This window comes from Sciurus carolinensis, chromosome 6, assembly GCF_902686445.1.
Source record: "Sciurus carolinensis chromosome 6, mSciCar1.2, whole genome shotgun sequence".
Lineage (NCBI taxonomy): Eukaryota > Metazoa > Chordata > Mammalia > Rodentia > Sciuridae > Sciurus > Sciurus carolinensis.
Window position 1 is genome coordinate 111,179,584 of NC_062218.1, and position 12,272 is coordinate 111,191,855.

A 12,272-nucleotide genomic window follows, 5' to 3' on the forward strand; every position below is an offset into this window, starting at 1 on the left:
TCTGGGAGAAGCCCAAGATTTACCAGCCCTGCCCTCCTTCGTGGAGTTTGGAAGCTCTGTCTTGGAAAGCTCTGAGGGAAGCCATCCCTTCTTCCAATTCCCCATGTGAGTGTCTCCATCAGGGGCAGGCACCTGCCTTTCCCCCTGTGTCTGTTTTAAAGGTTACTATAGCAATGAGAAAATATGCCTGGATAAATGACCTGCAAGTTCATAACTTTCAAAAAAAATTCCTCACATTTTCATTAATCTCATTAGGTTAGAGTTACCACTTTATAGTATTTTTGTTGAACAATTGGAATCTTCAAATCTTAGCAGTTATTTCTGTGGAACCACACTATATAGAGTACTCCTGTAGCTTTTTGTTCTCTTTCACATTCCTATCCACCCCCATCTTTCTTATGCTCCTTGGGGCCTTTAATCCATTTTTCCTGTCTTTTATATTTATTCCTTTAATTTTCTGCCTGCCCCATATACCAAAGCAGTGATGAATCAGAAGTGCCACATAGCACCCAGCTTGGAACAGGCAGAGAAGCAGAAGATGTGTTCTTGGGGAGATGAACTTGTGCAGGCAGACACCTGCCTATGATCAAAGCATGACAAGCAGTCTTGAGGCCACTGGCACAAGATGCCTTAGGATGAAGATACCTGTGTTTCCAGGTGTGTTTTGGTCTCGCTTCCATCAGCAGAATAGAATGCTCTCCGTACACTTTGTGTGGTGTAGGCAATCCAGTTCACCAGCGCAGAGGAAGAAGCAACAGCATCGTGCTGCACTTTGGGTGTCTTGGTACTTGCTGGACTTCCCATTTTTGATGTGTACTTCACTTGCAGTGCTGGATAAACATGTCTCACCCCTCATTTCCTTTAAAACCTTTAGTGTCCTTAGGCACCATTGTTTGGGCCCAGGTCATAAAATATATTCCTTTCTTCCTCTCTGAGGACAGAACTTCTGTTCAGCGGGGCAGGTGGGCTGGGAGATAAGCACCCGGTCTCAGTAGATGTAGTTCTTGAATTCAGCTGTCCTTCCTCAGTATGGAGGCAGGACTGTTTGTCTTCAAGACTGCCAGGTTGTGGGCTTTGAGGAGACTTTCTTATCCTGAGTCCAGGCTACTGAGCAGGGCCCTGTCGTGAGCAGAAGGCAAGCTGGTTGGCTTCCCCTGGGCCCACTGAATCTCAAATCCTGGTCTCCAAGATCACGACTATATAGGAGTGAAAGGGAGTATGCTGCACGTCTGCCATCAATACAGTTGGCCCTCTGTATCCCTAGGTTGTGGATCCACAGATTCAACCAACCCCAAGTTAAATTATTTTTTTTAATTGTGCTTGTACTAGGTATGGATTTAGTTTTTCTTATTCCCTAAACAATACAGTATATAAAGCTATTTGTATTACTTGTACTTTATATTAGTAGTATAAATAATCTAGAGATGATTTAAAGTGTATGGGATATGTGTAGGTTATATGCAAATACTACACCATTTTATCTAAGGGTCTTGAGAATCCTTGAATTTTGGAATCCGTGGGGGTCCTGGAACCAAACCCCTGTAGACACCAAGGGACAACTGTACCTGAAATATTTGGTACTGTGATGTAACTTTGTATGAAGTAACTTATCATGTTAACAGGTTTCTCCTTTCTTTTATTCTATGACCTGCGCATAGTTCCTATAGACTAGTTACTTCTCTTGACATTTTATAGCTAAATTGGTTATAATTTCCCCACTTTTCTTGATAGTTTTGTCTTTCCTCCTTTACGCCTTTTCCCTCGCTCCTTTCTCTGATTCTGTTGCTTTTCCCTGTTCTTGCTGCATCCTCTTTACTTTTCTACATCACATTTTGCCCTCCTTTTCCCTCTCCCTGCTCCCTGGAGACTGCCTCTTTTTTCCTTCTTTTTCCCATACTTTATGTACCTTCTTACCTCTGAAAAGATTGATTACAGAGGTAGTAAGAAAAAGAAAATCAGGTCAAATAGTGATATTCTTACTGCGAGCATTAGAACTAGCAAATCCTTGTGATTATGATTAAAAAACAAAAACCTTTTTGCTAACTGCTTGCTTAGCAATGAGATTTACGTGAATTGTGCAGGCTTTTGCTGTAATATGCAGTTACATGGATTTACGTGACTGTACGATGCCAGTTGTGACTTGGGTTTTAGAGGCATGATTTAAGGTGCAACCCTTGCTGGCACCATCGCCACATGGCTGTAGTGAGCCTGGAAATTTGCTAACAAGCTGCTGCTTTGTGTTTTCATGTGCAGCTGTCTGTGAAAATGGATGCCAGAATGGTGGGCGCTGTATCGGACCCAACCGTTGTGCTTGTGTTTATGGATTCACCGGTCCACAGTGTGAAAGAGGTAAGAAGAGACAAGAACAGTGAGAGGCTTCCTTTGAAGAAGTTATTGTAAAATAGTTATTGGAAAGTGTGTATGTTTTGTTACTCCATGAAAATTCTTCCAGTAAAATGATATGATTAGTCTTCTTTGATTGTGTCCATAATTTGAATGGTTTGATTGTGGGACATTACTAATAACAGCAGAAACATTTCAGTTATTTCAGCCAGAGTGACCTCAATCAGACCAGCTCAAGGGCAGTAGCTGTAGGATGCTTTCAAGTGAGTGACTTATGGCAAATTCTACTAGTGTCTTTAATTCATATTAGAGTAGCTATTGAGAGTATTGCCCCTGTTTTTAAAAAAGAAAAACTCCAGGAAGTCCGTGGCTAAGAAACCTGTAAAATCTGACACAAGTTGCCCTCATCAATAAGGAAATGTATCACATTTCATAACTTAAAGTTCAAAGCTCCTGGGCTTCAGGTTAATATGATCAAGGTTGTCACTGTGTTACTCTGGTTCTCTTGATTCTGCTCTCCTTTGTGTTTCAGCTTTGCCCTAGCTTGGAGTTTTTTGTCTTTGTAAGATGGCCTTTAGCAGTTAACTGAGGCAAGTTTGCTCAGTAACCATCTATACAAAGAAAAAACTCCTCTAACCATGAGCCAGTAATAGCCTTGAGAGGTATTTCATGCTAACTGCCTTAAGCTTCAATGGTCGAAGGCAAGCAATGGTGTCTGTATGCTTGATGTAGACTTTTCAGGACCTGTCCTTGCAGCAGAGGATGATATAAGCTTCCCAAAGCCATCTGGGAGAAAAAGGCTGAGTATATGAACACAGTTGAGCTTCCTCTGGGCAAAGGAATGGATGGTTGGAGGAGGGGATGCTCTAGGTATGCACCCAGCATTGTCCACGAAGACCTTTAGTCAAGCCAGTGGAAACCAGCTTACTGTGATTTGAATATCAGTTCATCTAATGACCTATAGGCTGCTGGAAATTTCCAGCTTTGATGCACTCAGCGACCTAATGATTATGTCCTGATGCATTTGTTGCCATGTCACACCAAAGAAGTTAGACTTCATAAAATGTAATAAACAACTGCTCAGCATTGAATCACAGTAAAAATGAGCTTAAACTAAAATGGACATATAATCATTCATTATTACATAACATCCTCAAATTTGTTTTCCCCAGAGCTTTTCATAGCATCTAAAGTTATGTAGTGCTTCATTGTGAAACTACAGTATATGGAGTTATGTCTGATCTAGGACAGTAAATAGTAACAATGGTTTACAAATGAAAAGAGACTTTGAATTGCAAAGAAACCTTATTTTTTAAAATTCTACTCATTATTCGGACGAAAACTTCTTCTTGGTATTCAGGTTAAATCTCAAGAAGAAAATGATAAATTAGAATTTTATGGTAAATGTGAAAAGTGAGATGTGTACAACCTTTTACATACATTTGTACACATATACACATCAAGATATTTATGTTATTCCTAACTTAATTGAGGTTTCTTGGGACTGAAGTGCATTCCACAAATGACAAAGTTCATAGTTAATGCTTAGGATGAATTTTAAAGTCTTTACCAGATGCTTTTATTTTGGAAAGAAAAATTAATTATGAAATGTTAGCATAAAAAGATAAATTGTTCAGAATGGAATAACAAATTTCTTAGATGATGTTATTTATTTAAATGCCGTAGGCTGAAGAGTAGTCATATTTAAAATTTCAAACATATTTAAAACTGGTGGAGATGATGTTCATGTTTCTGAAAATGTAAACTTTGCAGTGCTTTCATCCTGAAGCAGATTTCAAGGTCAGTTCCTAATTGGCAGAAAAATTGGGTGGCTAGTTTCAACTCTGAGGCTTCCAGGCATTACATCATTATTCTTCAACAGTTATTCATTCATTAGTTTTGTTAGTTCTTACCAAATTTATGGGAATCCAGTAAAGGCTTACATACATTTTACATGCACAGTAGCATGTTTTCAGAAGAAATTATAAAGCTAATTAGATAATGAATCGACCTTAAGGATTTTTTTTTAAATGTGGGTTTGTTTCTTAAGTCTCTTTAAGTGCTGCCCTTCAGATAAAAGTTCTAAAACTTCATTTCTTCCAAAAGATGCAGTTGTAACTTCTACACTTAGATCACAGTGATAAACCTTAATATCAAATTCAGTTGAATGTTTTTAATGTCTTCAAGCTAATTCCACCAAAGTTCATAATTATTCTTAAGAACTATTCTATTTACATAAATACAAAAGAAATACTCATTTATGTTGAGGTTACTAAATAGGCTCATTTGCCATGTTAACATTTAGCATTCCTTTTTTAAATTACTGAATTTCAAATACATATTCTTTATTGTCTAAGAAAAAGAGCTTATAAACTAGGGCTGTCTTCCCTCAGTAATGTAGAGTGCATGTAGTTTTCCTTTAAACTGGCCTCTTGGGATCAGTTGTATGATAAAGCATGACTGCTTTTCCTGCTATCTGGGTTCTGGCAGACTGGTTTCCGGGCTGGAGACAGAGACTGAGTAGTAACTAATGACTGGCATGATTATGGTATTTAACTCAAGTCTTGGAGCTGGGTAAGCTGAGACTCTTTGGAGTTCCCTTCTCACTCTTGCTGATGTGCACAATGACCTTTTATACTAAAAAAAAAAAAAAAAAAAAGAGTTCTTGTGGCCACATGCTGATTATGAAATGCAAACAACTCAACTACATCCAAAGCACATGAAAATATTCAGTTCTTCTTTCTCCAAACTTACGGTGTTTTGGGAAAAATGCATTTAATATAGACCTGAGAATAATAAGAAATAGAATCATAATTATATAGCAAGGTTTAATTTTTCCCCTAATACTTAACGTATACCTCAGTATTCTATCAGCAAAAACTTGGAGGGGCAGGCAGGCAATAAGTGAGTTTATGGAAGGGGTTTCTGGACAAAATAAATTGACTCTTTGATTACTGATGTGGCCTTCCAGGAATCCCTTTTCAACCTCTCTGACATAACTGATTATTGAACTTTTATTTCATAATTGAATTTTCCTTGAAACTTTTATGGAACCTCCTGTTATAAGCATGTCCTAGACTCTTTTATTAGTTACACACAAATTACTATTACAAGTTGTTTTTATCATGTAAATGTATCTTCCTTAGTGTGGAAATTCTGTAACATTTAGACTGATACTGAGTGCCATTTCCTTTAAAATGTACATCTTTCAGTGAAAAGAACCTTTAAAAAGGAGGACTAAAGAATTACATTTTATCTCTTGACATTTTGATTTCTCTTTTGTTAATCTGCGTCTGCAACAAAAGAAAATATAAGATCAAATTGCAAAAGTTAGCGTTTATAAAATCTAAAGTTCAGACCTTTAGGTAAAGTGATAATGGATTGATTTCACTTTGGGACAGTTTTATGATTTTCATAAAATCATCCAGATATGGAGAACAATGGGTGAGCTCAGTGTCTAAAAGTGTCCTGAGAAGGGAACACTAGGGTCTGGAGAGACCTCCAGTCACTGGGTGCTCACTCACTCCATCATGCAGCAGGTTCACTGTCAGAGCCCTGTTTGTTGGAGCTCTGCATCTTTATGCTGCTGTCCAGTGTGGGCATTTAACAGATGCACGTAACACCTGCCTCCTCGTCTTAATTCAGTAGCAACATGATGATAGCAACCTCTCCAAAAGGAGTCATTCACAGTCTGCCACTCGAGGTGCAGCTGGAACTCTCATTATAAAGTTTGAATTATTCATCACATTCTTGCTCATTCACCCACATTTCAGGAGGTAAACTTACCACTAAACCTAGTCAGATGGAATCCATATTCTCTCAGAACAGAAGTGGACATGGGCAAATTGGGATTTTCCCAAATAATGTGAATCACGTAGACCATGATGGGAATTATGTTCAGAAATAAACTGATTCAGATTTTTTCATAAATAACTTGTTACATTTATTCTGTGAACTTGGAATTTATTATAGAGTATGCAGGGTAGGTTTATACAGCCTGGGGATATTCCAGTAACAGCAAATCAGTAGTATGATCAGGAACACAGGGAAGTATGGTGAAGAGAATAAGCTGGCCTAATAAAGAATTCTGTTCAGTGGATTTTAATACTTTTAAGAAATATATAAGCAATATTTTAAAACTTTCATTGTGATTTCCTTATTTGAAAGTAGTACACATTTGTTATAAAATGATTTAGAAAATAAAAGGATAAAGTGCAGTTATTCATAATTCCTCCACTCAGGATCATTATGGACTTTTTAGAGAATATTCTGTTTATCTTACTGCAGCATGTATAGTGTTTACTAAGAATGAGACCTTTCCATTCTTATTAGAATCTACTCTTCTGTAATATGAAGTTACATCTTGCTTCTCCTTTTGTGTTGTTAAATATGTGTCGATTGTAATGGTGTGCTTCATATTGTAATGATGAGGAATCTGCATTCTTTACAACAATCGTATGAGGGTTATAAAGATATTTTCTCAATCTCACAGATAAGGAGGATTTGCCCAGGTCAAACTTCTAGCATTGAGGATATGAAAAGCATAGTACAATATTAAGCAATCTGATTCAGGATCTTACTTACTCTGTGCCATTGCTGACATAATTAAATTTCCTATGATTTGACATTTACAGTTATTCTTAGGTTTTCTTTTTTGTTTTGTTTTTTGTTTGGCTACATGTGATCAAATTCTCTGTATATAAATCTGTATACTGGGTTGGATTCTCAGAATATACTGTAGAAATGTGACTTCTGAGTCATTGGATATATGGAAATTTAGAGCCTTACATATGTTCTGTTCATTTCCCTTCAGAAAGACTTTTTATGATTTTTCCTTTGGTGTCATTCTTAGAAAGTCCTTCTCCATTCCCACATATTATAAATATCTGTAGTTTTTCCTAGTGCTTTTACTATTTTATTTCTTTTTACCTTTATAACCATGAATTCGAATATATAGAAGGGTAACTAAACTAAACTTATTTATAGATATTTAATATTTATTCATCCAATATTTGTTAAATACTTATTAAATATTGTTAAGTACTTGAAACTTGAGTCATAAAGAAAAATAATATATAGTCTTTGTTGATGAGGGCAAATTTAAAGACCAGAACTCATCATCTACTTTAAACATGAAGTTGCAATCTGACACAGTAAATACCATAATAGGAACAGGAACAGTGAGCTTAGAGATGCTTCCTTAGGATGAAGTACAACAGTCTTCTTGTCAGTTAAATGATGTAGAATGAAATAAAAGCTGTAGCTCATTAGCGTAGAGAAACAGTGTCAGACTAATTCCTGTATTGATATTGTAAGATGTATTATGACTGAATCTTGAGCTAACATTATTTAAAGTACATAATTAATTACCAATTACCATAGTAATGAAGCTAGTAGTATTTGTTTAATAGAAATAAAATGTCTCCCTTTACTCTGCGCTCTGAAGATTTAGGAGAATGAAAGTTACAAGGAACAGTGAGAGACATTACCAACTACAAATGTCAAGCTCACATGTGCCCACAAGTGCACACACACATTTCTGCACTTGTGAGGCCATTAAGAACATTTTATAACCTTGCACTCTCTAAGCTAAACTTAGCCTTAAATGGGCATCAGAGAAGCACCAGAAGATCTGTGGGAACTTAACTTGTTGGCACTAGCTCAGATGACATCCTTATCTTGAATGCCTTTAAGAAGTCAAGGGAAAGAAAACGAAAAAAGGAAAAGCAGACAGTGAAGTGGAAGAAAAAGAGAAGAAAACAAAGGTTGATAAGGGGGTGGGGAGAGAAAGAGCATGTGCTAAACTAGAGTAGGAACAGGAAGGTTTTGTTATATGAGCAAAGTGCTTAACTTTACGAGGAAATCAGTTCCTTAATTGATCCAGGGCTTCCACTTCTTGGTCCTTGGTTTAAACCACTCTGTTTAGATCTTCAGGGTAAGACTGAATATTTTTGGCAGCCCTTTAGAGTCTGATGTTTTATCTTCCTTTGAACAAAAGCTATGAGTATTTTCATTTATCCCATTATATGTATATGTGTGTGTGTATGCATGTGTGTGTACATATGTCTTTGTTTTTGGTTTATTTACCTAGAGGTAGAAAAACATGCAATATAAAATAAAAATATTCAAATATTTTATGTTCATGTAACTCCACAAATATTTTCCTATTTATCTATTTCATTGTCAAATAAGAAGATATTAGAGGTTAGCTTGTATGGAAACTAGGCAAAACTAACACACATACACACATAAACAAATTAAGTGTGATGAAATGTTATATACTATTTAGTTTAAAGTAATTCAATAAATGTGTGTGTTATTTCAAAAATCCCAAACATTATAAATTCCTCAAGAACACCTGTTTCCAGGAATATCAAGTAAAGAATTGTGGCCCTGTAATCACCTCATAGGTCACTGAGAGGGTCACAAGCAATAATGTGTTTAGCACCCAACACATAATAAGCAGTGTGCCTGCTGCAGGGTAGGCTTCCACTAACTGTTATTTGTTGTGTTTTAGAAACATGAGGTATAGTCAAAATCGGAGCTTAATATTAAGATCTGTGTGACCCTGGAACCTCTCTAACACTCATTTGTACACAGATAATATATATGTGTTATGTCAAAACTTGAATTATTTTTAGTGAGAATTAAATATTAATACTACAAAATATGTTGAACCCAGTAAGTGAAGATTGTCGATACTGATATTTATCACAAGGATAGATGTGATGGCCAACTGTTCAAAATCAAATATCTGAAAATGTGAGAAACAAAGGATTTTGTGAACTGAGTCATAGAAGCAAAGTTTAAAGCTGTTATATATATTTTTTTCTTCATGATCATATTTATTGGAAGGGATGGAGAAAAATAAAATACACTTAGCATAAGAAGTTGTAAATTATTTATAAATCACCTCATTTCAGAAGTGGAAGAATCCTTAGGTCATTTCTTAATATCAAAATGGATGCAGGCTTCTCTTTTGAATGTCTTGGTCATTTAAAAAGTAAATTATACAGTCTCTTTATTTTCTACACAGAATGAATTCTTTGTTTTGGCCAACTGTCAGTGGATGGGCAGCTAGTACAACATCATCATCCGGGACGAAGAGCACGGGAATATTCCATTTTGTTGATTTATGTATCTTTTCATCTCTTCTTCAGTTTCTGTAGTAGCACAATTTCTTCCACATCTCTTAATATTATATTTAAATGCTGTTCATAAGCAGTGATCTGCCTCAAATCTCTTGTTCATTTCTCATCTTCACATAGATTTGCTTATCCAGGCTGAGCCTGATGTGATCCAGGGGCTCCTCTATGGTATTAGTAGTTTGTTGTTGTTCCACATCATCTGCCATTTTTCAGACCTTGTGTCTTTTCCCTTAAAGCTGTTTTTATTAAGACTTGAGGGACTTAGACTAAATAGGATATTTTAAGAGACGCTTCCATTCCTGATATGAGAATTAAATGAAAAATAAAGTGCCTACTCATCATCTGGAACAGGGTGAAGTACTCAGTAAATGGTAAGCTAAAGTCATAAAAAAATAAATTCAGGAAATAATGTGGTGGGTTAGATAAAATTATCTTTGCTGGTGAGGGAGAGATTCTCTTAGGATCACTGGGACTATTTCAGTTCAGGATGCATGAGTTGTAAACAATGTCAGTTTTATTGTCTCCACTTTTGTGGGGTTTTTGGGAACAATGTGGATTGATTAAAAAATATCATTTATCATTTTCAATATCTTGTTATGGGGTTAAATTACTAGAATCTGCTCATCCTGTCTGACATTTTTTACCCTATCAGTAGTTCCCATTTAACTGGCCTCTCTAAAGTGTCTTAGATCCTTCCTTGATGCACAAGGTGTGGTTCTTAGCATTTCACCATGTACCTGGATTTGTAGAGTAAATTTCACACAAGGTTTGCATATTGCTAAACCTAATAGAAGAAGTAGTCAGAGGGGTCTTTGAACAATTCAGAGACAAATTTTTCTGTGAAGCCCTCACCATCCCCACCTTATTCAGTGGCAAAAATTAGGCGTACTCCCTTTTATTTTCTCCATCATATATTCCTTTCCTGTAGAACATCTCTCTTCATTTTTGTGATATGTCTGCTTATTTATTTGGCTGGGAAGCTGTGAGAGAGTGGTTTTATGCTAATTGCCTTTGTGCATCCTGTACTCCACGTGGTGCGGTGTCACAGGAGGCACACCATACATGCAGAAGGTGCACAGAAAGACTCCAAGGAAAAGAGGCAAGGTGAAAAATGGTGTAGTAATAGTAAAGGTCAATGAGTGTTCGTGCAGGCTGTTCATTGGGTGTGGCCATAATGCACAGTTACTGAGAGGAAGAGTGGACAAGGCTTAAAGAATAAACTTGGACCTTCATGTGCAAAAGTCTAGAATGTCTCTTCAGTCTGCATTGGGGAGAAGTGCTGTGAATGTCTTCTGGACTTGAAAATAGTTGTCTACAGGTGTTAATTGGGATTGACAAGACTGAATGGAGGATTGAAGGCAGAGAGGCCACTTATGAGAACTTATTTATGTCAGCTGGAGCACAGCAGTGCGTATTAAGTTTGTATGATATATTCACTGAGACTATGATTTATGTGCAAGTAAATTAGATTATTAGCATAAATGCAAAAAAATGGAAAATTATGCAATATCAAGGAGAAGTAACACTGAATATTACTGTGTTGAATGCTTTAGAGGAATTCTTACAACAACCCAAAGGCAGCATTTTTTAAAATGGCACATTGCGAATAAGAAATGTGGGGAATAAGGAAGTTCAGCAGTTAGCTCAACTTTATTCAGCTAACAAATGAAGAAAGTAGGATTTGAACACAGGAGGTATACCCTCAGAACCATAAACTTAACTACAATTTTAAATGAAACAATATTGCAAAATTAATGTGTTTCCTCTGTTTAGAACTATATTGTGTCAGTTGTTCAGTATAAATAAGGACAACAGTATGTGATGTCAACTGAATGAAAGGACTGACTTGCTAGTTTTGAATTCTGTTATTATGTGGCATAGACAGATCTTTTTTGTTATATAAATTTCAGATTATACCCCCAAATTCATACAACTAGAGTTTGTTTTTATATATAATCTAAAATGTTTATCTAAAACTCATAATATTTGAAACAAAATTGTGATTTTCCTTTCCAGTTAAGATGGACTAACAAAAAACAGATTAACTCTCTTATCTGAAAAGACAGAAAAACAGGACAAACTATACGAAGCAACATGTTTTTGTTGTTGTTGTGGCTGTGAACCACACTGAACCACATCTCTAGTCCTTTTCACTTATTTTTATTTTGAGACAAGATCTCATTATATTGCTTATAGCCTCACTAATTCACTGAGACTCTTTGAACTTAGGATCCTCCCCTGCCTCAGCCTCCCAAGCCACCAGAGAATAGTTTTTAAAATATTAGACACCAAGCAACAAAGGAGAGTAATCCGTGAGAGGAAGGAAACCAAAAAACATGAACTATTTTACTTTTCTGGCTTGCTGCTGGAGAGTTTTCCAGGCTGCTCCATCATGAGAATCTAGGCACAACTTAGCAACTCTCCTAGGTTGAGAAGCTGGAGTTGAGGCTCCTTGGAAGGACATGGTGACTAAATATTTCATGGTAGAATTCTAGGGAGCAGTCAAGGATTCATAGAGAACCAGGTATATACCAAGGGTCTCAAGTTTTCTGTAGAACTCTGATCAGCACTTGCATGAGGAATCAACCTCATGCGAACTATCCAAAAGAACTAGAAGGAGCAGCACTCTTAGTGTACACACGTCTGGACACTATTTTTCCCTCAGACCAAACTAAAGAACCACATAATTTGTGGGGCATTGGTTTGAGTCCTCAGAAAAGTCCTACTTCAATTACAGGGAATAATGAGCCATAGATTGAATGCTGTTCTGGTTCGAGTTAA

General features: G+C 36.4%; 1 protein-coding gene and 1 pseudogene across 1 annotated transcript in view; one reads left to right on the forward strand and one right to left on the reverse strand.

Moving 5' to 3' along the window:
* Window positions 1–12,272, forward strand: part of Fbn2 (fibrillin 2) — a 228,018-nt gene that overhangs the window by 13,148 nt on the left and 202,598 nt on the right. The window contains 1 exon segment of the mRNA XM_047555526.1: window positions 2,254–2,349. Coding sequence (XP_047411482.1) covers window positions 2,254–2,349 — 96 coding nt within the window.
* Window positions 9,365–9,697, reverse strand: LOC124986913 (U6 snRNA-associated Sm-like protein LSm3; annotated as a pseudogene).